The sequence below is a fragment of the Dinoponera quadriceps genome, unplaced genomic scaffold (genome assembly GCF_001313825.1).
Source record: "Dinoponera quadriceps isolate SergipeBrazil2010 unplaced genomic scaffold, ASM131382v1 scaffold2167, whole genome shotgun sequence".
In the NCBI taxonomy this organism is placed as follows: domain Eukaryota; kingdom Metazoa; phylum Arthropoda; class Insecta; order Hymenoptera; family Formicidae; genus Dinoponera; species Dinoponera quadriceps.
In genome coordinates this window covers 39,866-66,874 of record NW_014556702.1, presented here as the reverse complement: position 1 = coordinate 66,874, position 27,009 = coordinate 39,866, and the positions used below count along the sequence as shown (strand labels likewise).

General features: G+C 48.2%; 1 protein-coding gene across 1 annotated transcript in view; it reads right to left on the bottom strand.

Moving 5' to 3' along the window:
- Positions 1–27,009, bottom strand: part of LOC106747998 (amyloid beta A4 precursor protein-binding family B member 1-interacting protein) — a 152,043-nt gene that overhangs the window by 92,742 nt on the left and 32,292 nt on the right. The window contains exon 2 of the mRNA XM_014626117.1: positions 20,613–20,739. Within this exon, the coding sequence (XP_014481603.1) occupies positions 20,613–20,711 (99 nt within the window). The 5' untranslated portion in view covers positions 20,712–20,739. The remainder of the gene's footprint in view (positions 1–20,612; positions 20,740–27,009) is intronic.

Genomic DNA, 27,009 nt, shown 5'->3' with positions numbered 1-27,009 from the left:
TTCGGGAGGCACGATCTCGCCGCAACGCGGCGGAGACCCTTCGAGAATCCGGCAGAAAAAGGAGTCGGATCCGACAAAAGGGTTTCTAATGGACGCTGGGCATCCTACGGGAGGCCTTATAAGGCAAACCTCGAGAGAGCCGGTCTCCGCTTTCGATCCGCCATGGCAGCGAGCGAGAGAATCCGACGCGGCCACGTAGAGGCGCCTGCCTGTTGCCGGATTTAGACCGAAGGAAAAAAGGAAGCATCGCGGTGTCCGGGGAGATCGGAAAGAACGAGAACAAACGCGAGATCGAAAGCATCCGCGCGAGGTGGATCAGGCTTATCGGTACCCGGTGAGGATCAAGGGAAACCCGATGAATCGGCGAATTCACACCGATGCGCGTTGTATATATTTCGATTTTACGATTGCTTTTGAGACTGCGAAGGTTATTGGCTTCCTCGGTCGTTCCCGATTCCTTTCGTCGAACTCTTTCTCTTTCTGGCCAATTTTCCCAGCAACTTCGAGACCACGGTTAACTTTTACAACGTCCGAATTATCGAGTTGATGCAAAGAAGTTCGTTCCGTTCTTCCAATCGAAATATCGCACGTTATTCATTCTAGTGTTTGCAATTTTCTCACGCGGGATACATCGCGAGTTAATTATCACCTTACTCAAAAAGTACTCGGAGGATATATAATGTTCACATTACTCAATTTCTATCCGAATCATCGCGAAGGTCCGACGAATTTTTCTAGGATCTTCCAAATTGTGAGACAAGGCCGAGAGAATATCAGGTACGATTAAGTTGCTGCATTCTTGAGCGCGCCCACGGCGACGGGGTGAGCGTTAAACTTACCGACGTCACTGCGCGCGGCTACAACGCAGGGAAGAACGCGGAATCGGTAATTAATCGACGCGGAATGCACCCCGGCGCGCAGTATCGCGCCCGCCCTGCAAGTCGGAGTCGCACGCCGCACGGCCGTCGTGAATTATACAGTCGGACGCATGCATACGAATACGGCCGCGCCGCGCGGCCCGCATACATATGCAAACGGCATGACGCACATTCGTATTCATGTATGTAGATTCGGGGACGCGCCGAATCCTTTGAAGACCAATCGGCCGATCGGCCGGGTTATATACAACCACGCGTTCTTATCCCGACGCGGGTAACGAGCCGAACACGTGGGTTTGCGTACGTCCGAGCGATTTTCATATAAAATACTAATACCACGGCCAACAACGGCGTACCAGGCTACTCGATGGAAGTCCATGAAAGTAGAGTTTATTTATCTCCTGTACAGAAAAGAAATAGTCTTAAATCAATGATATTCTCATATATAAATAAGAATATTATAATATTCTCCGAAGATTTTTCGTCTTGAATCGAGTGCAAGTAATATTCGCATCAATACAAATTCAAGACTAGAAATCTAAGAAGATTATAATATTCTTTCGCCTGCATGTGGAAACATCTATCGTTGATTTAAGATAAATTTCTTTCAGTAGAATGCCACTTGACGGTCTATGCTAATAGTGCGTAAATCACCAAAGTTTAATTATTAAATAATAGAATGCGAACCGTTTTAACACAGAATAACCTGTTTGGACAATAGCCATAAAAGGATACACAAAATGCAGCCACTTAAACTCGATATAAATGGCTGAGCGTAGATAGACAACAATGTAAGAAAAAAAACAACATAGGAACGTTTTTTATAAAGACATTTCGCTCAATTATCGCAAATGATTCTCTACGCAACAGGACATATATATATATATATATATATATATATAGAAAGAGAGAAAAAGGGAAAGAGGGAGAGGGATAGAGAAGGAAGGAAAGAAAGAAAGAGAGAAAGAGAGAGAAGAGGAAGCTATATTGGAAATAGCCGTTCTTATCGGACACCTTCCTCGGGAGGATCGCTCCGCTTTCTCAAGCAAGGGACCAACGACTCCGCGATATCTCCTTGCTATCGACATTCCATTCACTTTCCTATGCGTTTCGCGCCTCCTTACCATATGCAGCAGGTCCTTGATCAGCCACGGCCGAGCGGCGACCCTCGTGGACTTCGTTCTGCGGACGGTCACCACTGAGTCCCTTCCCGACACTATCCTCGGCATGGTGTTCGACCTAACCAGCCGATACTCGTCCCCCGGATGCCTCCTCTTCTTCTTGAACGTGCCGCACAACATGTTTCGCGGTGTTGTCCTGATTAAACTTGCCGAAACTACGTCAGATCCCCGCCGATGTCATCCAAGCGAGATCGAGTGTGTCCCGAGTACCCTGCTCGAATTCTATCGGGACGCGCCGGGGAAGTCTCAATTGCGAAGATCGACCGATCTCTCCTAAATCGATCACTCGTGAAGATCAACGTACTCGAGCGGAATCAAAGTCCCCGAGCGTAGCAATGTCTCGATCACTTTCTCGCGCGATTTTCCTGATCTTCCCAGCGACGTCCAAGCTGGATAAGCCTTCCCACCTGGTGCGTCACCGTCTTCCTCGCCGAGGAAGCTCCCTCGGCAGGATAGCAAGAGAGAGAGAGAGAGAGAGAGAGAGAAAATGCGAGGACGTCCTTTCGCGACGCTACAGAGGGTCGCCGGAGAGGACGCGTTCAGAAAATGTCGCAGGTATCACCGGTATTCTTCTCTCTCTCTCACGGTGGAGCGCGATGGCGCCGTCGTCCGCGAATTCCTGCATCTATTTGACCCTCCGCGCTCCGGCCGCACCCCCCTGCGCGCGGACCCTGGTTAATCGGCCGATCCCCCTTCGGTTCGATCGTCACGTTCACGATTCCGTTTCTCTCGCCTCTTCTGCCCGCTGCTCGGCTTTCGGCATCTCCCTGCGAACCGTCCTCTTTTCCCTCCTCTTCCGGATCGGTGCTGCACCCACCCACGTACTAATTAACCGGCCGCCGGCACGTGGTGCGGCCCTCGTCGGGAATCGTCGAGGGAACGAGGTGATCGACCGGCTGGAGTAACCGGACTATCGATCCGCCGCGATCGGCTCCGGGGCGAGGTTGTCGACTCGCGCTCAGTCCCGATCGCACTGCACGAGGACTCGCCAGGGCACTTCCTTCCCCACCACTCCCGCGGGTTCCCTTCACTTCCTCTCGATAAGCTCCCCCGACGGCGGTTTTATCTTGCGCGCGAGAGATGTACAATCGGGTTCGGCGCGATTTACTTCTCCCGCTGGATCCCGCGCGAACGTTCCCGAAAGCTCGAGGTAACGAAAGCCGAAGGAGGGAACGCGTCGTCGTTTAGCCTGAACGAATATGCCGACGCGCGACACACCTGATGTGCCCGGGCGCGTTTTCGGGCTGCTCTCGATGCTCAATTAACGGAATCTCAGCCGGCTCGAGTCGCAGTGAGAGCCGAGAGTCGACTGAAGGCATAAGGCTCTGCTCGTGGGCTCGTCGAAGGAACCCCACCACGTTGATTTCAACAACACCCGGCACCCGGCCCGACCGGACGACCTGGTCGCGTGGCGCTCGGCACAGATACGCAGTGTTTCTCAAAATCTTCTCGGTCCCCGCTCGGATCCTCGAGGCGCACGAACGATTCTAGCGATCCGACACGCGTCTAGCGAGCGAGTTTTATCGGCTAGACGATAGGGCTTTTTCGTGCTCGCGAAGGAGCACTGTGGCGTTCGCCGGTATTCGTTTGAGATAATTGGAGGTAATTATGTCGGGGAAAGTTATCAATTCATCGCGGTGCCTGAGATAATTAGATGATAAGGTAGATTGCGTGAGAGGGAACCATTTATTCATTCCGACGATTCCCGAAGCTTCCTTTAAGATCGCATTTTAAACATGTACGATGCATTTTCTACCCCGAAAGTTACTTGAAATTAATCTCACCTGCTCGTGATTCCTGCAGTAACGTTATTAGATTGAAATGGACGTTTTTCGTATACGAAATATTTTAGAAAATTACAGTCGATGAAACATGTTGAGAAACGCGTCTGTATTATTTACAATCTCACAAATAATCCCATTTAAGAATTATATTCGCGTGTTTTACCGTTCGCATTTTTCAAGCAAGAAACTCCGCGTCTTTGTCGTGTACGGAGGTCACCGGTGTTTTGTTTCTCGCGTAGGACTTCTTGTTACATCATTTTCTCCGTAGTTTCGCTCGCAAATAAGCGAACCTCGAAGGACTCGTTACGCGTGGGAATAAAGGCTCTCGAACTATCGGAGCGACCCACTTCGGCTTCTCGAATTTCCGAATCGGAAGTTCGAAGCTCGAAACACCAAGGACCTTGGCACTGTGGTAATAATAACGAGGCACAGGCCAGCTGAAGGAACTCGATTCCTATCGGCGCATCTGCCCTTTTCGCTACGAAGGTGCAATTACATATGACAAATGTAGCCTCGGAGGCTACGTATCACAATAATGATAAATGAAATATAAAATACAGGTTCCCAAGATAAAGCGCGTCTTCATGACAGATGCAACAGTTGTGCGCTGAAATGGTTATTATGCAACAAAATGTGCACGGAACGTAATCGGTCATCGTCAATAACGGGGCGTTTGCAACTTCAAATTTGAATGGAAGCGAAAAGCAATAGCTCAACCAATCAGAAATTATCACCTCTATGTCGCGTCTCTTATTACAGGAACTCTAGTATATGCAAGAGGAAATCGATCTCTACCGCCGGTGAAAATTGGCCTTGAGTGAGTTATAATTGAAAATTGGTCACAACGTTCGTTTTGTAACCGCCGCAAAAACCACTCGGCGGGAACGAGAAAAATCTGTCGGGCGGATCCCGAACCGCGAACTCGAAGGGAAGCAAGTACACCTGTCTACTTATATAAGTTCGCAGAAGTTCGCCCATAATTCCACGTTCGGAGAAGGTCCTTTTCGCATATATACACATGAGCGTTGCGGTTTACCTGACCTAAGTCGTTTCTCCTTCGTGGCGGAGACGTGTCATTTTCTCGGTTTCTGCGTTTGATCACGAGCTTCGTGCGCTTCCTGCAAGATCCGCGTAATAATTGACATCTCGTCGAGGTCTCATCTTGTAGCACGTACATATCACGATAATTTGCACACGCTCAAAGGAATCACGAAGAGCCGCTAAGCACGACGAAAAACTGCCGAACGTTTTCAACTTTCGTCACTTTAAACGTTCCGAAAACGATTCTGAAAACGCGCGTTACACGTCACTGTTGAAACGTCAATTTACGAGAAACGTGATGTAACGTGGAAAATGCCGAGCAATAAAATTATGTTGTTACATTACGGACCGAAAACGTGAATTGAGTTCTTGGAGAGTCGAAGACCAAAATGTCGTTCCCGTTTCTTTAGGAGACGAAACGTGTCTGTGTCTGTAAATTCGATTTAATATTCCCACTTCTGATAAATATTTGCTGAGCATTATTGGAATCAATCATTCCACTCGGATGAAGTGAATATCGCTTGAACCGCACCACCTTTCTCAGCGCATACGCATCCGCGTTGTGCTAATATTGTATCTCGCACGCGTGGGAATTTTCTCGTGTTATTCAACGAGGGAAATTAACTCGAATTTCGTTGGTGCGCCAGTTAACGGAAGTCACTTACCCGGCAACGACCCGCGCCAGCCGGGTTGAGTACCGCGTTTATGACTAACAGAAAACTCAGGTGAGCGGCGGTGCATTTACATTAGAATCGATATAAGAGCACAGAGCGATTATACACGTACGCATTGCCCGGCCGACCTCCGTGCGCATAATGAAGGGTGTTCCGCGGCACCCTTCGCGAAAACGGACGTGTAATTTCAGCGTGAGTCATGCGAAAGGTCTTCAAAGACGGCTAAATAAGCGACGCCCAATAAGTTAGCCCTCTCAATCGATACTGGTCGGTGCGGACTTTTCAGCGCACTTGTCCCGCAGATGTCGAAACCGCCCGACGGTTGGAAGCGAGCCTCGGGAGAGGCGCTTTGTGTAAATTTCGATATTTATATAAACGGCCGATAATAATGTTTCCAAGAGGGACGAACGTCGCGAGTGCGACGAATCCCCGCGAATTAATCCAGCCTTGAGATTTCCCGACGATATCTTCCCGACGTCGAACTCGAGAGAGCGCTTTCCACGCCTCTCGTATCCCCCTTTCCTTCATAGCGCTACGCAACATAGGCAGTTCATAGGAACAGCTTTACGAGATCCCCCTCGTTTCGTAATTCGACGAATGTGAATTAACGGAACACGGTCGTTCCCCGCCGACCGTTCTTCTACGAAGACGCGAGCGCGCGACGTCTACGCTACGGGCGATGAAAATCGAGGCTGTCGCAGAGCGCTCTCTTCGTCGACCACTCCGCGCTTGCTCCTAAATCTCGCGTGTGTCGTTTCTAAAGTTGCGCCGTGCCGGCCCGACGGGATGGAATTCTAATAAAACAACGCGACCGGCCGAGCGCGAGGACGGCCAGCCGGATTTTCCATGTCCGAGATAGCACGCGCTCGACCGCGACGTTCTTTTTCCCGCTGCCAGCTTTGCTTTTTTTTTTTTAATTTCCTCTTAGAGTTCTAAGCCGTCTTAGCGCTCTAAGAATTTTAACGAGTATCACTATTTTAACATCTTCACTGTGCCGGACGGATTTTTGACTACTTTCTGTTTGCTTCATTTGTATCGATTGTATTTTTCTAATCTGTACTTTGCGGTACGAAAAGTTAACACAAAAAGTGTCCACTCGAATCTCGATTACATTATAGAAATCACGAGCAAGTAAGATTGTTTTCAAAGAAATTCTCGTGTATTTAAACAATTTATGCCAATGAAAGGATTAAAGAAACGTTTTTATCCCTGATATTAATATTTTACGAACGTGTTAATCAGAGGAAACGGAGCGAATGTAAAACTACGCCTTTACGTCCTCGGGATAAATTGCCATATTTACTTTGTGCGTGAAAAGAAATTAACGTTAATCGAAGATTAGAGACTTGGAAAACGGACGTCTTTCAATAGTTCCAATTTTTACACGCACGCGTTCACGACGCAACGTCCATAAGTACCGCGCGAACGTTCCGGGCGAACGTCGTTGGCGAATTTGCGAAAATTTGAGAATCCCTGGACGCAGGTTTTTACCTGAGGGATACGCATGCGCTGCGACCGACAGATGTTTCCTCCTCGCCAACTGTTGCGCTCCGAGAGAGGCGAGAGAGGCGAGAGGCGAGGCGCTGCATCTGATTTACCGAAGAAAGAAAGGAGGAGAGGCGGGTGCGGAGAAAAGAAGGCAGCCGGAAAACTTCATTTCTCCCTTCACCCTGTCCTTCAGCCCGCGCGCCCTGATGCAGCTCGTGCTCGCCCTTTCGACCGGGGCGCCTTCTAAAAGACCACGCGGGGGTGGCACGCCTTTGCGCACTATGTGAAATGCAACCCTTAAACACCGTTAAAGTCCCTCGATCCAGTCGGCGATAACGTGCCGTTGACACGGACGCGCTTAAAATGAAAACTTATCGTGTCTTCGCCGTTGCGATCGTAGTCTCCGATGCGAATCCTCGTACACGGGACTCCGAGACGAGCGAACAAGCGCAACGGCTCCGATGGAGGATAAGCGAGCGTAACGCTCGTAAAATGCACGGGCAATCCAACGTTACGATCTTACCGGTTATTAACGCGTCGATGCGTGAATATATTGCTCATTAACGACCCTCGATCGGCTTTCTCAGAATTGTGCGAGATTAAACCGCACTAACGAAGCGCGTCCACCTATCACCTGCGTCTCTATCTGTCGTCTACTTTGTTGCGTGTGTACACGTTTATTTCCACGTAATAACAATAGCAGAGCTGCCGCTCAGTCGCCGGAATGAAACAGCGAAATGGTGACTGCTTCCTGGCAGGAGAGGTGACAAAAAGTGATCTCTCCGAAACATCAAAATAACGACCGAAAGTGACATTTTTTGAGAGTGACTGAAGATCATTCGAGCAAAAATGTAACATTCACTCTCATCCCTCCCTCCAAGTTTATCTCCGGATGACTCAACATATAATTAACACACAAGTACCGCACTGACACATGGGGGATTCTGGGATTTCTGAGCGATGAGCCGATTGAAAGAAAAAACGGCAGGAAGTTTTGCGTCGATCCAAAGCACATCTATATATATTCCACGCATATCTCACACGATATAGTCTCGGAGGTTCTCTCGAAAAAGGGTACCCTTGGCTGCCAGGCCTTCCACAAGTTGCACCACCAGGTGTGCGCTTCAACAACGTACGCTCGTAACATTCCCGGCGGAAACGACAGAGGCTCGGGCGCGAATGTAGAAAAATCGGAGCCCACGTATTCTCGCGCTCGGTACCGAGTTCGCGAAACGTTCCGGCTCGACGGTGACCTTCGGCTCCTTCACGGCAGGAAGCCGCGCGCGGCAAAAGGTCCGAAGGAGTCGCGAGCACCACCTGCTCTCGATCGCGCCTCCCCGCCGGTCCGCCGCGGCAATTCGTACGTACCGCGAGATTTATCGCGCGCGCGCGCGAGCGAGCGAGCGAGCGAGCGTATTTAGGGCTCGGCGGTCCTTCTTATTACAGCTTATTAAGCGGCAGTAAACCGCGCGCACAGCGTCCATGATCCGGGAACCGGTCACGACGCGCGCGGCTTATATCAGCCAGCGGCTCTCGGCATCACCTGCCGCTCGCGCCGTCCTTCTTCACCTCCTCCTTCGCTTCGGCCGATCGCCTCTCACTACGGGGATACTACCCGCAGACGGACACCTTCACCGTCCATCCCTCTCCTCTCTCTCATTGTGCTCGTTTTTCGACTCGCGATCGGCTGCTTAGCGACGTCACGCAGATTACTCTCGCTGGGCTCGAGATGATGATCGGAACGCGATGATTCTCGAGTCCGCGCACACGCAGACTTTGAGAATTTCGCGGGAAACCAGCCGGCCGTCCCCGCCGTTTTGAGCACCTGTCCTAAATGAACTTTTTATCCCCGTGTCCGTATCTGATGACAAGCCGATGAAGTACCCTCGGGTGGAATATTTTTCTCGGAAACTTGACGATTTCCCCGGAGGCATTCGCCTCGGTAGAATTTCGATCTCGCCTGATCTCGCGCGCGACGTTAGACGCCCTCGTGACGAGCAAACACACTTGGTACGGAAGCTAACGTTAACATTGCCGCGACGTTGCAGCGACGTTACGGCTTCTGTGCTACGTAGGAATCTTCGAAGCTAAACTTCGCGCTCGGATATTACGCGCGATCGCGCGAATCGTCTGTTCGGGAATCCGCGACCGCGTAATATCGCTGTTCCACGAGAAGGCGCGATAGAATCTCAGGTGATATTTTCATATCAGCCAGGCAGAAGTACCACGGGCACGCTCGCAGTCACGAAGCCTCATGCCTGCGGGGCCTGTCTTTCTCTTCTCTACTTTTTTTTCTCCCCTTCTTTTTCTTCCTCCTCCTCGCGCTCTTCGTTCGTTCGCTCGCCGATGGGCTATACGCCGTTCAAATCTCGGCCCTCATCGAGGGGGAGGCGATTGCTTAACGACGCCAACCACCTGCCCAGAAAAGAGGAACACGTGCTGCCACTAAGAGGCAGCTGCAACCCACAGAACGACGGATATATATGCTAGAACGAGAGGCTTGAGCTGTTCGAGGTGTTCAGAGGGCGAGAGGCACGCCAGTGTGTGCTTTCTCCAACCCCATTTGGATTCTTAATTAGTGAATCAATCGTTCGTTATTGAGCTGAGCGATGGAAGATCGTAAGTTGCTTTCTTCTTACATTGAGAAATTGCTTCAAAGACCGAAATGTTTATTAATGCAGTCTTATAAAATTTCGCAAGTTGGAAATTTCCTTGTAGTGCGTTCCACTCGTTGTTCAAATTTCGCGTCGGAGAGAGAGGGGAGGGGAGAGAGCCACGTGATGTAGAGGTGACGTTTATTCATTCGTACGGAAAATGCTGCGTCAAAGGTAATACGTCGCGTCCCTCAAGATTTATCCGACGAGATTAGAGACCGGCGCAACAGATGGCAAGCAGGACGCGTGGCTGAATTCACAGGATTTTTCTATTTCCGTTCCTCACCTCCGGCCGAGTGAGACGCGAAAGAGCGAGAGAAAAAGACCGAGAAGATTCGCTCCCGGAATTAATTCCGGGGCGTTGCTATCCCCGAGACGGGGATTGTTATTTGTAACACGTGAGGAACGCGGAATCTACGGCGCGTTCCATTAATATGTATGAATTATCAGGAGTAGAATTTTGCCGAGTCGACGGTGTGAGATTCCTCGTCACCGCGCGCGCTACTTCTTTTCCTCCCTCTCCCTTTTTTCCACGGCGCCTACTTTTCCTCTTATTTCGCGGCTGACGGGCGCATTGATAACGGTTCGTCTGACCCCGAGAGAGAGAGAGAGAGAGAGAGAGAGAGAGAGAGAGAAACCGACGAAAACAGAAGCCCCAGAGGAGACACGGAAGTGAGGATCGCTTTACGGAGTGCGCGGTGCGCAAGGGTGGGCGAGCGAGAAGAAGGTCGGGCCGAACTGCACAGCTGCCCTTAGGCACGTGCACAGCGCGCTGCTACCTGAGCGATTCTTTTACATTTCCAGCTCTCTTCTTCGGCCGCTACCCCGGCAAGAAGAGCCGGCGGACTAGTTTCCCGAATGCGTCTGGAAGAAAAGCGAGAGGAGAGGGAGCGGTGTGTACGCTGCGTGTCGAAGTAGACGAGTCCATCGTTGGCGTACGTGATTTACGGAAGGGCGCGTGTTTAATAAATGATAACCCGCCGGCTGCGTATCCTAACGTATTTGTATTTCGTTGAATTTGGTTTTCACTACTAACGAACGATACGAAAATTAACACGTAGGGGAACACAGAGGGAGAAGTTTCTTCAGACTTGGTACATGTCTATTTGTTTCACTTCGGTTCATCTCGTATAAACTCTTCCCCGTTAATCTGGTGGCATCGATGAACGCTCGATTCCGCCGAGAAACCTTGGCCGATCGCGGACCTCAGAATCGATCCTAACGAGGTACACACATTCCGCCGTATGATGGAGGCCGAGGAGCAGCGGGATCAAGAGGTCACCCAATTTCCTACCACGCGATGTTTAGGCTACTTGGCGAAAGACATAATTGCGGCCAAGGGTCATCCAAGGCTGATGAATCCGTACGACTTGAAATTGCCGATATAATCCCGGTGGGCGCGCTCGTGCACCGCACGCGATATACATTCGCGATTGATAATCCGACGATTAGCCTCCATCCGTTCACAAATGGACGATCCTTTCGTGCGTGCTCAAAGCCGTAAGTGGACAATTACGAAGAACCCGAAGACGTTTACTTATAATTCATCTCGCGAGAAAGGGAAAACGGGGGTATGGGAAGAACGTGCCTGGCGAAATGAATAAAACTCGCTGAATGACAATATTCACCGCGAAATAATCAACGGTAACAAAGTAACTTGAACGTTACGGAAGAAGTGCGTGAGTCAAATAAATGTGATCACCCGTTTTCTCAGCTTCTTCAGTGAAATATTTTCACCGGTTTAAGTAGATTTTAATAGCTAGCGGCAAATATTGATTCGAACGCGGTATCTTAAATGTGAACGTTTGTAAACGAAGCACCGAATATAAGTGTGAAATATTTCTAAATCGAGGAGTATTTACTTTCGCGCGACGGCAGCTTGAGTTTTAGGGCTGGGCCAGGTGTTCCGACGAGCGGGCGACGACAGGCCGAACATTCGGAGTTTTCTTCCGATCGGTCGAAACCCGATGGTGAACAAGTGGCACCGGATACGGCAATATCACGGGACAAAGGCTCCCATTGGCTCCGGTTCGCGCGATTAAGGACGCTATGAAGTCCCGGCGCGGATGCGGATACTACGGAGCCCGCATGTTAATAGCCGCCGGAAGCTCTTGAGCGTTTGTCTATTTCGCCGCGGGCATAGCCGATTTGTCCTTATTACGCGAACGATCAAGCAATACAATGAACGATTTAGCCCGCTTGAGCGCGAGATCGTCCTCTATAATGGCGAGCGAGCAGCGCGCGCGGCTTATCGTGCCGCACGGTAAATTCGTTAATTACAAATTCGGCCGGAATATTCGCGGAAATCGCGCGAGATTTGTCAACGGGAAGATCGCGACCGAGTGAATTAATCACGTCACGCGAGATCCCACGGGCTTCGGCACGAAGATATATGAATTATTAATCCGAGATGCGTTATGTAAGAAAATTGCTCGTATTACTCGCTCGCGTGTCCCGTAGCTTTCTCTCGCGAGATGATTTCCCGACGCGAGGGAATCGCAAAAAAAGATAATTGCGTTAAGTAAGAGAGTGCACACCCGAGTCGGCATTTTGATCACATTAAAGGATCGCATTAAGTCTACTTAGTTTTACATTAAGCCTTCAAACGGAGAAAACGGAAATAACATTTGCAGCATCAAAGGAGCACAGTGGAAGACTTCGGGAGACCCAACGTACAACTCAAATTTCGTCTCGGACAGCTGAATTTATATCTACACGGCTGTCAAGTCGTACACGTTCGGAATTATTTTACCGTACCGTCACGGTATCATCGTTTGAAAGCAAATAATTCTGTGAAAATAATGTTGCTAAATTCATAAGAGGGGTCCTCTCAGTTTCGTAAAAGAGCTTTACGCGAGTCACCGGGGAGCGGAGTCTCCCCTCATCGAAGTCGCTCTTCGTGAAGTGTCCGTCCTGAGGTGACAGCTCCACACGTGTCTCGATCACGGAACCGCCAGGGAACGCTAAGGCTGCAACCTGCATTACCAAAGCCGAAGCAAGGAACTTGCTTGCCGCTGTCGGTAACGTATGCGACAAAGATACAGCAGCACGGGAAACGAGCTCTTGTCGTACGAGCTGTTAGATGACATGGTAATATCTACCGAGGCGGAGCGGACGATTTCTTTTTTGCTTCATTTTTTTTCCAACATTTTTCCTACGGCACGTCATCGTAAATCGCTCGGTCGACTCTAACGCCCGTTACTACCATCATGCTTTACGTCTAATCGACGATTAACTCACCGGAATTGACCAATCGCATTGGATCGGTTCAGCTAATTGCTCGATGCGATTTATTCAATTATGTTGAGTTAATCGTCAATTAGATTGAAATCATGACGGTGGAAACAGTCCAGATAGCACATCTCATTAGTTTCATACACGTTCTTTAAACGTATGTGACGTTTCGCAATCGTATTACACAAAATTACACGTTTAAAGAACGTGCATGAAACTAACTTGTGCCTGGGAGGCATAAGCCGAATAATCACGGACCTTCAAGTATCGCGTCTGAAAAGAACGTCAATCTTACGTCAAATTTACGTTCAAAGCCGGAGAAGATTTTTACATTTCCCTGCGCGCAGAACAACCTCTCAGTCTTCGCTGCCGCCGAAATAATCGCATCGCGATAACGTAATTAATCCCCGACCCATTATATGAACCAACCATTTGGCGCTTGGAATTTAACCATTTCAATTAAATCTCATATCTTAAATTGCGAAGCAATAAGCAAGAATACAATCAATACTACGCAGCATATTTCTATCGAGCGAAAAAGATCAAGTCAGCTGATCTTATGTTATCCAACGTTTTCCCGATCATCGAACGAACTTCGCTCGCGTAAACGCCCGCGGGATGCCGTAAGAAAATGCTTATCCGACTCGAAACGCGAGTAGAACTCCTCTCGCGCTTCTCCCAATCGTCCCGGGCCGATTCTCTCTCCGCGTCGCCGAGAGCGATTCCGTTTTACGCGAATCCGCGAGGACAAGTGCAAAGATGATGGCACAATTACGACGCGCGTCTTCTAGGAAATTCCATTATGCAATTCAGCGGGGCACGGTATAATTTCATGAGTAGCACTGCGCGCTCACGAAACGCTCGCGTCGCTCTCCGGCGCGGAATGTGACTGTGCAAATTGGACACCTCGTTCTGCTCGCGTTACGGTACATCCGCGACACGCGAATCATTCCCGTGCGTTCCCCGCCGCGGCGAAACGCGCACGACGATGATCGGCATCGCGATACCGCCGTAATCAACGCAGCCGAGCGGACGGCAGCGATGCGAAAATTCAAGCATTCTCCGTGGCGGATGGAAGGAAAACGCGAAGATTACGGCATTGTACTCGGCTGAATTTGTCACTCACGCTCGGCGTATAATCCTCTTTGCGTAATTACGGATTTCGCTATTTAATCAATCCGGTCATTCGGGAGAATTTTTCTCTAATTTCATCCCCCTCTTTACATACGGCGTTTCTCGTCCTCATTTAAAGGCACCGGAAAAGTGACTCTATTCACGGTGTATTATTCAGTGATACCTTCACTGAACTTTTCCCTCCGCCATTCTCGCTCGGTCCCTTCCTTTCATCCCGAAGGTACGCGAGGAGAACTGCGTTCTCTGTTCAATAATGAAGAAAGATTCGCAGGGATTTATTCCGACAGCGCTCGCGTTCGGAATTTCGCGGAGAAACGCGCGCTTTCAGACGAAGCGCCTGAACGCCGACCTGCGAACCTCGCTAATAATATTTCGTAAGATGTTTCAGGGTTCTGTTCCAACGCTCTCTCGTATGTTCTGTAGCCACGTAGGGGTCAGCGACCACGGTGCAACGTTATCCGTTCCGCGTTGCCAGGTTATCGATCTGTACACAGGCGCCTTGACCGACCTCCGATGCATCGCCAAGTGCAAGTGCAAAAGCTCGCTCTCTCTCTCTCTCTCTTTCTCACCCTATTTCCCTCCTCCTCTTCTCTCTCTTTCGCTCATCTATACGTCCGAGAACGATCTCGAAATAAAAGCGAGAGAAGCGGAAAGAAGAAGAGAACAACGGAAGATGAAGAGAGAAGACCCGACCGACTAGTATATTCTTGTTTATTGTTCTCGCGACGCGACACGACTCACCGACTAAATCGAGCTACTTTTTTTTTTTTTTTTATACCCGGGCAGGATTCGTCAGCATTTCGTATCTCATCCATTGATAAAGACCCCGTGTTGTAAGCAAGATTACTCATCAAAATGACTGTTCTCGACGCGCTCGCGGCGTCGTCTTCCGCTGACGGACTCGCGGAAATAATAAACGAATAATATCAACATCAAAGTCCTTCGTGAGCTTCGTCTTCTTCCTCTTCTGTCATGAATTTTCATCGCTTCTCAGCTTCTTTCTCATAAATTTAACAACGCTCAGGAGTCTCTTCGGCAACGGCCGAGAAATAAGCACGCAACGCGAAGAGAAGACTCTCGCTCGATTAAGGGGGGTCGCGCCATCCCCGGGAGTCCAGAATGATAAATAACTTGACGAATTTTTGCCAAGGGAAGTGTTTAACACAAGAAGATATTCACACAATATTCTTATACATTACACTCTTATATTCTCTTGCAAACAAAAGCGTAATTTACAGGAATATCTCATAAATACCTTTCTATGTTCTGTGAGAAAAATTCGAAAAACTACCGGTCATTTCGGGCTCTCACGGGTGGTGCAACCCCCTTAAAGGGAGTCGTCTGACGAAACTTCTTTAGAAAATTAATCTCTCGTTCGCATCGACGCGCCCACCCTAATCCCGCGTCCGCCCTTCGCGTCCGACCATCGCGATTTTAACTTCGCTCCGCCGCGAGAAGTAAACATCGCGTGATGTCGGGCGTCGATCGCGCGCGCGACTATCGATTCGCCCGAACCTTCGCCGCGAAGCTACGAAGTGCAAGTGCATGCGCTCGAGTACTTCTCCGGCTACCGAGCGGCACTCGAAGCCGCCGCCGCTCATCCATCTTTCACCGCTACTAGACTCGATTCTCGAGTGTCCATTCGCCGTCGCCGCCGGCTCGCTCGCTTACCGAAGGTTCAAGGTTACTCGTCTCACGGTTTCACTTTCAGCGAGTACTTTTACTCATCACCGAGGCGTCACGTTCGCAATCAAATTCGCCGCGACTTGCACTCGAGGCGCATCCCCGATTCGTTAGAACTTCGGGGCTCCCTCGAGAAATCGAAGAGACGAACGCGTCTCGCAAGAGGAGAGCTCGCCCGAGTCGAAATTTCGCCTCGGAATTGATCCTGCAAGTTCCGTCGAACTTGAAGGTTCAATGAAGAACATCGAATAGTTTTATATAGACTATTGTCCCGCTTTGTCAGTGCGAAAATAATTGTTTACTGCCATTTTCTCTATATTAAAGAAGCGCTCGAAGCGCTCGTCAACGGTTATTTAATGTTCGATTATCTTAAACAATTTTATCAGAACTTAATCTTTAACTTTGGTTTCAGTAAAGCCGGTAAAGTATTAATTACATAACTTATTTAGCGGCGAATATATTCATGGGGAAATTGCTAAAAGATCTGACACACTTCATTATTATTTTTTCCTAAATCCTTCTTCTCTTTCTTTTTTCTTTTTTGACATTGGAAGTTTTGATAAGAATTACAGCTTTTAAAAGTGCGCGAGCTAGAAGCTGTAAAGGGAAAGACAACAGTTACGTGTTCAATAATACTTGTGTGTTTATGTGTTTATATGTAGAGATTTAAATTTAGATTCCTCGTACAATAACAAGGCTGAGCAAAAATGAAAAAAAAAAAAACGTTGGCAGATATAAACGAGATTACTCTCTCGCGGTCCAGGGAATATTATTAGACGTAAAAATCAATAACTGAGATTTTCATAACATTCTAAGGCCGATATTCATAGTTTAACTTAGGATCTTCGATTGAAAATATAATTAATCAAAGATTCATATTCATGGTCCGTCATTCGGCTTTTGGATCAATATTTCTTCTACGAAATAATGTAATAACAGCACAGACGCAGGTTGACGAATGACCCGGAATGAATAAAGCCGTGATGATTTGTCAAATAATGATTACGAATGCCGGCTTAAACTTCAACTCGGGTATCTCTTTGTTCTCGGCTCGTTGGAAATGCTCGTTAAAAACGAAAACTTTCACGACTCGACATACCTTAAAATGTATGATATATCGCTACTTGCGGAGGTGATGTTTCCTCGTTCTCCACCTTGGCTTCTTCGATCGGAGAAACGAATATTAATTAACGCGATACCGACGGCGGCTCGATTAAATAGTTCAAATGCCGACGAATATTTTACTCGATCGAGGGGAATGATATATGACACACCGACACACTCCGTGTGTACGCGTATCTCTCGCCGGTTCGAGGCGTAATGGTAGCATTCAAGTGTTCGATGCGCGACAGTTCGACCTCATTGAAGGTCCTGCATGTTTGGTTGTTGCGATCGTTCGACGCACAATTACAAGCGACGACGTTCCCCGATCATTGGGAAGGGGTAAGCTTACATTTCTCGCCCGTCGTTTCGGTATCCTCGCGCGAACTTCCGTAAATTGGGGACAGCTAATGTCGTTGCTACTGCAGTTAGATGTACGAAATGTTCGAATTAAGGCGCCATAGCGAACAATATAGTTGCACCTTGCAGGTAAACGCATTTCACCTCGAACAGTCAATGTCGTTGCTACCGCGAATAATAAATTCAACTATTTTCCTTAACGACAAGCTTCGGCTGTATCACAGCCACGATGGGATTATCCAACGGTTGGAAAACGACTGTTTAGCGAAAGCGCGCATTTGCATGGCGAAGGAAACGAAACGCCGCGCCGTCCGGCAAATTCGGCGCCTGCGGCTCCTCTCCCGGGCGTCGTTTAATTATTTTCCCCGACGGGATCAAGTTGTGACTCTAAAAATACCAGGTACGTTCCGCCGCGTGGAAGACGTACGAGCTCGTCTGTATGCAAAGTAGGATACTCAACAGGTATCTCGAGAGGTGACTCGGTAAAAGGTAAAAAGAAAAAAGGAACGAACCCGGCACACGAGTTGACAACATTGAAGTTCTCAAGGCATCAAACGCGAGTTGAAGAATCGTTGAGCCAAGTTGTCGCCGGGAAATCTCGTTATGGAAGCGCGACGCTTTGTGCCGGGTCGGCGGTTAGCCCACCGCGCACTAATCTACAAATTTCTATCGGCCCGAGACAAAGGCGCGGGATAAAAACTCTCTAGCGGGAGATAAAAAAGGAAGGAACTTTTATCGCGCGGAACTAACGACAAAGGGAGTCCCCGGAACTTCGTAACGACGTTCCGCGGGCCCGCGGATCCGATAATCCGTGCCTGCAGCGCGCTGAAAGTTGCTAACGCGCGCACACATACAGACACGACTGACTACGCAACAGAGGATTCGTCGGGGCGCGATTATCCGCGATTTAATGAAATTAGAGGCAACCACGGTTGGGTCAGGTTAGCACGAGCCTCGGCAGGAAGCGCTTCGGCGGCAGCGACACGAGCGTCGGTCTACCGCCGCGGTCGGACAAAGTTCGCGTCGCAATCATCCGGACACGTCAATTGCCGACAATTTGTCGTTTCGCTGCCGCTATTGTGCGAACACTGGATCCCCACTGGAAGTCGCCGAAGATGGGGCTGGTGTACGGTGGTAGGTAGGTAAATGGTTTCGCGCGCTCTCGGACTGAAGTCGTCGGTGAAATTGTCGATGACGATGAAAGGCGGGGAGGAATCAGCGGCGCCTTTTATTTCGTAAGATACAGGGCGAATCCCCATCGACGGAGGTTAGCGGAATATATCAATAGAAAGATTATTTTACCATTTCCAATTGTATTTGACAAATTGGTCACACGCTTCAGTGTGGCGCGATGGGATAGCGTGGACTTCTCTTCCACGTATTTCGCGATCAGGATATCGACTATCTAAGACTGAAGATATCGAGTGCAGACACAACACGAAGAGAGAAAGAGAGAGAGGCACGTGGGCGTTTTTCGAGGAAGTAAACTTGCATCAGCGGTTTCTCATGCGAGTTACCAGCGAATCATTTAGACCACGCGCCAATTGACACCAATTGAGAAGCGCGTACCCGAGAGTGGCAGTTAGTCGGCTGCCTCTTCATTGGATCGCCTCGTCTTCTAAACTAATCGGATCGAAGTTTCGTCGGCCTTAATGATTCCACTTCGATCTCCGGATACTAACTTGTATGAGAAAGGCTAACCAATTTCACCGACGTTAGAGACGGGGACGTCAGGGACGCTAGAGAGTGGTTTGCTCCGCTCTTCAAGCTCGATTGATCTGATTTTTCGAATTGTTCGAATATATTAGAAGGCAAGGTGGTATTTTCGCCTTTAAGGCATCATCACTATTAGCTGACGAATTCTAGCGATTATTTATGGAATCCTTTGTTTAGTAGCCCGTCGTACGCTAATGTGCCAATATACAATAGTCGGTGTTTGTTGTAACATATTGTTACTTTCAAACATTTCGGCGACGTTTTCAAGGTACATTTTAGCATTTAATTACACATACTTCCTGATTCTCTTTAAACTTTGGTGCATTATCACACGAACACATATGTACTTGAGTGTTTTCGCCGCAACATCGTTGACAACATTAAACAATATTTGGATGAATGTAATCGAATGTTGAGTTTTTTTTAATTTTTAATTTAAAATATAGATTATTAATAAAAGTATTGTGCAAAATGTAAACGAGAGAGTTATAATACTACCTCCTCCTCTTCTGCGCACCAATCTTTTCCGAATTGTGGGCATGGAATTTATATTTACTCGCGGCGGTGTACGGTAACGTGATATTTGCGATAGTTTCAAGATGCATTTAGCCGCTGGTTTGCAATGAATTGCCGCGATATATCGTGTAACGTAATATTTACCATCGCTCTGCCGGCTAACTCTTAGCTGCACACATGGCTATTTATAATTAGGTAATTGACAATATCGTTACCATGCGCGGCAATATTCGCAACTGTTTCCACGTGCATTCAGTTGCGCACGTTTGCAATTAATTAACATTATTGCTACAGGGAACACTATATATTCGTTATTATATTACAGTCCCTATTATTCTACGAACGGGTTCGTTAAAGATGAATCCGTGCTTTTCAGTTTCCTTTGAATGATTAAAAGCAGAGGTATAATATTTACGATAAATCCTATATCAGGTCTTACTAAGTATTTTTGATATTAGACCAATATTGGCAATCAATATTAGTTCAGTATTGAATCGAAAGTCAGATAACTCGAGCCAAACACTAATAAAAATAGGAAAGATTAAAAATAAGAAATAGGAAAGATATAAGTCAACAAATTTCATACCATAAATTGGGTCCTTTTTGAATTTGAATTTTTTCTATTTATGTTTATCTATTATGTTTACCTATTTATTCATTATTAAAGCAGAAAATAACAATAAAAAATTATTTAGATATATGTCAAGAAATGTAAGCTATATTTTAATTTTTATAAATTACTAATATAAAAGTGGCATGAAAATAAAAGCAAAGGACATATTTTTATTATAATTTCTTATTTTTATGTTTCATACTGTAAGGAAAACTAAAATTCCTTTCAAGTGTTATATTATTGGATGTTTCTCAACGATATAAATAAAGAACGTTACAAAAGAATACGTATAAAAGAATAGAAATAGTCTCTTAAGCTTTGCGAATCGTACTATGCGATTGAATATCCAATTATAGGTCGGTAATGGCCCACAACTAGATAATGGATTCTAGGCCAACGGTTGACAGCTATAGATCGGCCAAGTGTTGGTCATAACTTCCGATATGGTCAGAACATTTCGCTGTCCGCGCGCTATTAGCGACGGCAGTTACGCGTCGCTCCTGACCATAAAATGACCGACGGAGAAATCATGCGCGAAGAAAAATATAAACTCACCACAGTCAGACTGTCCAACTCGCCCAGCCACTCGTTCAGAAGTTGCTCAGGATCTGTCTCGTTGTCGCTGTCCTCGGCTTCTTCCTCGTATCGGTCCATGGCGAATCGATCGTCCGTCGAATCGTCCCTGCGCAGAAAGTTTGAACATCTTTATTGCCTTTTTCCATTGCACAGTAAAAACATCGTGTATTTAAAATCAGTCCTTGTTAAAATTTTTAAATTATTTTCGCACACATACAGATCATTATATAATTACATAAACATATGAAAAATATATAATAACCATTTACTAAATTACACGGCGCGCCGATATGTTCATTTACGGATACCAGACGTATCCAATTAACGAATAAAACCATGTGAAAAGTATGATGGGAGGGTTCGGGGAGAAAATTATAAAAATATAGATAAGACACTGTCCGCGTGCACACGTACATCGTTAAAATTACATATGTCACTTTCAAGTTACGCCGCGTGCAAGTATGTCATCGACAAATATGTACCGTCGACGTAAGGCAACTTTGTCCGTCCGTGCAGGGTAAACTCGCGGTTACCAGCTGCGGTGACATAGAGAGACGCTGACGGAACGTTTAGTAGTGTCGCGAGCCTTGGCCCGAAACTCCCATTAGCGGAACCGCGATCACAAAAACCCGAGCGGCTCAATGTTCTCGTTTTGTCATAATTCCTTCTTATTAACTCGTACGAACTAGGAAGATTAATCGTCCCGGGAAACGAAAACGCAGGGATTCCGCTTCGCGCTAATTAGTTCGACTCTGCTATACACTTAAGATCGCTTTACTTGAAAACGGTAAAAAAAGGAAACATATTTGATTAAATATAAAGCTCTTTAATGCAATAAAGTTTGATTATATGATTATGTAAATACATGGAAAAAAAATAGTCTTAAATCTATGATAGATGTTTCGATGCATAAATAAGAATCTTATAATATTTCTAGATCTTTTAGTCTTGAATTGAATGCAAGTAATATTTGCATCAATACAAATTCAATCAAATCAAGACTGAAAATCTTCTAAGAAAATCATAATATTCTTGTTTATGTATGATAGAATATCTATTCTTGGCTTAAGAATAATGTTCTTTTTTTTCTTTGCATCAATATAGAAGTACCAGGAGAAATCGTATGATGTGATATTTCATAGCTTGGCAGAAGCATCATTTGTAGAGACATTTACAGTATGTAACAGTATTTACGTCATAAACACGATATTTTAATTATTATCAAACGTTTTCACTGCGACACATCGGATGCATTCCGTAATTAACAGACACCGTATTTTCCACAGGTAGGAGAGCGAAGAGGATGCAGAGTCATACGCAAAACGGGTTATGGTACAAAATCGCGTGCGTACTTAAAGAATTCAAAAAAAAAAAAAGAAAGAAAGAAAAGGGACGACAGTCATGTTTGTCGGGAATTAAGTCGTAATTACAAGCGACGTGAACGAAACGTCAGATTAATTCGTCGCGCCGGCGTAACGCGGTCAAGCGCATGCACGACACCTGGTATTATCTGGTAATGAAAATTAATTTCATATCGGATTGTCTCGGGAGAAATTAATATCGCATTACATTCTCCCACCCATTGCGCGTTCTGCCGACCCCGAAATACGCGACCCCGGCGTGCACTTGCGCATAAACCGAGGCCGAACCCCGGTTGCGTTGCAATGCGATTGCAGGTGGACCGTATCGATTTCATTAATTCGATTCCTGTTAGGCATCATTCCGGATAGGTGCACACGCGCACCTGTTAATTATTCCGATACCGTCATGCGGCAGCAATGCAATCGTTTTACCTTCGCCGTACCCCCCCNTTTTTCCTTCCCCCTCCCCCCCCCCCCCCTCGCCCGTCGAAGGACCTCCGATGGCGGCAGCGGCAAGACGATGTTAACTAGACAGCGTAGTTTCGCGATTAGCCAACATTATCGTTACGGCGATGTTAACTGGAGCAAACTATATGCATATACATATTTCCGGTGGCGGTGATGTCAGAAATCTGAAGAAATCGCCCGTTCCATTAGGAAAATCATCGCTTTTTGCGGAAATGCGAAACCACGCGAGCGTGTATGCATTCTTATTTTGCTATTTCACTCTTCGGTGAGTACACAGAAAAAAAAAAGGTACTAGAATCAAGCGGAGTGGTGCTTCTTTTCCACGGAGAAAACCACGGTCGTTCCACGCACGGAGAGGCGAGTTTCCGCCGAAATCGCGACTTTCGTCCTTAACGTTCTGCTATATTACCCGCAGTTCTCCGAAAAACCGTCGGCGTACCCGAGAGTGATTCTAATAAATAAGTACACGATATAAATGACATAAGTGCCGAGGCTGCCGGACGTCACGCGAAAAACGGCGGTGCGGTTCGATACCGGGGCACTTTGAAAATCCCAGACAGGACAGCCGCGTGTGCGTGCTCGCACGTTTGAATGGCGGTGGCGTCTCTTTCGCCCGCATATTGTACGCACGCTGTGCGAAGCCACGCCGTTCCAGTGCAGGTGCGGCGCCGCAATCGTCTCTCTCCCTCTCTCTCTCGCGCGAAATAGCGTTGCATTCCACGGGGGAGCGTAAAACTGCGGGACGCTAATTGCGGCAGGGAGGAGAGCTGGGTGGCACGAGAGGAACGAGTTTACGGTGCGCCGGGACGAGGTGTCCTTGCAAGGCTTTACCGCGAAGCTCGGCGCAAATAGAACCGAGAGAGGCAGTAGAGCTGATCGCGCGATCTCGCAGCACGCGGAACACGCGTTCGCAAGGACGGGCGAAAATGGGTGACACGTCAGCTCGGCTTTCTTGCCGGGGAAGGAGAAGCGCCCGGCGGTGCTCTCGGGAAATGTCATAATCGCGCGCGCTACTTCGTCGTAATATCGTTACCGGTCGCGGCGAGCGCGATAAAAACACCGGGGATAGACCTCCCTCCTGTTAGATTCGTGGAGAAGAAGAAGAATATCGCGAGGATCAAGACGGACTGCGAGCTTCGTCGCTTTCGCCGCTGGCGCAGGGATCTCGCCGGGATTCGCAGTTTCCGCCGCGAAGGAGAGAACGTGGAGAGGACGAGGACACCGAAGAGTTAAGAGAAACCGTGGAAATTGACAGGGCAACGTGTGACACACGACGGCGGCCTAACGCCGCGGTATCGGTGGCGCGTGCATGGAACATAGACCGAGATATCGATTGCTCGATTAATAATGCAACGAGCGGGCAAAGCTCTCTCTCTCCTCCGGCGGCACCGACGGCGACGTAACCGATGTTGCAGTTGGCCGGCTCGCCGACGGCTCGTCTTTCAACCGAAGAAACGGGTTCGAATATTGATGAACGAGAGAGAAAGAAGGGGACTCGAACACAATGAAGGAAATAAGGAGCAAGAAATTCAATACAGGGAACTAGGAACCGGGGATGAAATTTCGGCATGCGGACAACCAATGCCTCGATTCGCAATCAAGGAGCGGGGAACCAGGATTGGGAACGCTGAAATTCGAAATTCCATTTCAAAGGCGCCTCTTCCCCGGCCATATCGGCCGCGTGATAATAAGGACCTTAATAATAATTACACCCTAATAAAGTAATTAACGATCGATCTAATCTAAAGTGCAGTGCGGCGTCCCCCCCTCTTCCTTCCCTCGTCGCGTGATCCCGCGGACGGGCCACAAATCATTCACGATAACCGATACCGTACGGTCGGCAATAAATATCAGTTCGCAGACTAAAGCGATAAACTCGATACTGAGAGACCCTTTGAGGTGGCTGAAGAGTTAGGGCGACGTTATCAAGCGGTGTCGGGCGGGATATCAGCGTAACACGTAACGCAAACTTGTCAATCGTCGCGTCGGGCTGCTCGATTGCGATATCACGAGAGTGTTGATCGTCGAGTTAGCGATGCCTCCTCGCTGGCGGCAGATGCGAATGAGCGATCAGACGGAGGAGCCCCTTTGCGAAACGAGTGTACTCGAGATATCGCGAGGATCAACGCGGATAGACGCGAGAGGCGAGAGCTACTACCGCCGCCTCGGGGATTACGCGAGTAGGGCAATAAGGAAACGGAAGGACCGAATCGATGCGCAGGTATGCAATGAATCGTGCACGAACGTTACACAACAAGGCCGGCGACACGGAAAGATATAGTTATTGGCCAGATCGGTAGATATCTGTCGGAGATAGCGCGAAACTGGAACAGCCACGGTCTCCGTAAGCTCGAGAGAGTAATAAACGGGAAATGTGATACGAGGAAATATATGGAGCGTCCGTCTGCTCTCGTCTAACGAGAAAATGCATGTTGCTTGCTTCAGCCTCCGCCCGGCGGAATAAAAACTCGAGATGGCGACGATGACGATGATGATGATGATGACAATAACATCTGCTCCGACGCGATAAGCGCGAGGGTAAATTAAACGCGCATGTGTGCCTGCGTGATGGACGTGAGAAGAAAAATGCGAGCCGGATTAAAATTGTGACAACGGAGTTGTCCGGATTTGCCGTGGGCGCGCGATGCGTGGAAAAAGTTCTGCTTATTATTAATGTTATTACAATGGAAGCGCGCGCGAGAGAGCTAACGATGAAACGTAATCATCCAGCCGTAGGTTATCCGGCTTTATTATAGTTCGCGTCTGCCGTGAACTAGCGCGAAATTAGATCGTGTCATGCCGCGGAGGAACAAGCGTTATTCGCGAGACGGGAGATTGCGAGCGACCTGTCGCCCCCGGCGATGGCGGAAGTCCCTTAGGAAGGATGCACCGTCTTTCCCCGAGCCTTATCTTCTCTTTCACGCGGTGAGTCCTCTCTTTCTCCGTGCTACGCCCCGATTCGATCGATCCCTCACCTTCCACAGCGTTCGCCTTGCGGAACACGGAGCGAGCCACCTCGCCGCAAAGAAATTCCGTGGATGCGGAAACGAGGGTCGCGCGAACATGAGAAACGACGGGTCGACGGCCCGAACGAATTTCCCTTCCGAGGATGCTCGCGTTCGGGGTGTCCGATGACTCACGTGTCCGTACGAGAGCGCTCGGGGAAACCCTCCGCCGTTCATTCAATAGTTCCCTCGTAAAGGAATTCCTCCCTCCCCTGTCGAGACGAGTGCGCGGAGCCCCGAACAAACAGATTTCCCCGGGATAATTTTCCTAATTTTCCTGGAATTCGGGAGAATGCATGCCTTCGAAATATCCTCGTTGAATATCACGGGATATCTCAGCAATTAAATACTGAACTGTAATTATTATTCTATTGAATTTAATTTTTTCAATTATTATCATAATTCGCTTGCAGTCGGGCGTAAAACACGATTTCGTCATGTAAACGCAGTTTTTAAAGACCGATCCGTTAAGTCACGTTCATTTTCAATATGCGTGCCTACACGCAGTAAAAAGATGGACAACCAAAAGCGTTCCTTTCCTTCGGTTGAAAGGAATAAAATTTCTAAAAGTTCTCACGAGCCACATTCGTCGTTTGTAACGAGAAATTCGCTTTCCTCCGACCAAAACGCATTCGGTCGCGCGTTGCCAGATAGATTCAACCCAAAGTCGTTTTTCAGTGTATACTGCGAAAATGTAATTTACTCAGCCGGTCTCGATCTGGACGTTTTAATCGAGAACAAACTCGACTTTAAATTGACCATCGCGTATTATTTAACACCGTTTCTCATTTTCGAGGTCACGGCTGCGAGGTTCTTCCTCCCGCCTGTCTATATATCCTCCCACGATAAAACGCCGACGGCGTTGTCGCCGGGGCGGAATCGATAGCCGCGGCTCCGGAATAGAAAGAGCGTAAGTAGCAGTTATGCCATTCTGAATTATTCACCGGCAACTCTTTACCAGACGTCCAGACGGGTGCGCGCGCTCACGGAAACTTTTTCGAAATTCGTTGACTGGGTGAAATTCGCAGGCAACGAGCGACGCAGCGGGCTCTTCGGCGCGACGCGAGTGTCGCTCGATAAAGTAGCGCCGTCGTTGCCCATGGCGATGCTAAATAATAATGATACCCCGCCGCCGACGATTTCGTATCACCTTCGCGAAGGAGCAGCACGGGCCACGGCCGACGGTCGAAAGAGCGATTAAAGACAATTTTCGCGACGCGATAGTCCCGGCACGCGAGACACGCGCCCGGAAACAGATATTAAGCCTTCCGGGTCGCTGCGTGCCGTCCGCACACGCCCGGGTCGTCGTGAATTTAACGGACGATCTCGTTCGCGTGATACCCGGCGAAAAGTGCGCGATCCGCCTGTCATCGGGCGATTAAAATGCTCATCGGGAGATCTCGTTGCTTCGAATCGAAATTCAGGTCGGAAGCTTGCGCTCTTCTCGGCACCGAAGCAGATCCGAGGTTCTTCGAGGCTCGTGGTCGTCGAGCACTTGTGGGACACCCTGTACAGTGACACCTCGATAGACAATGACGGCAT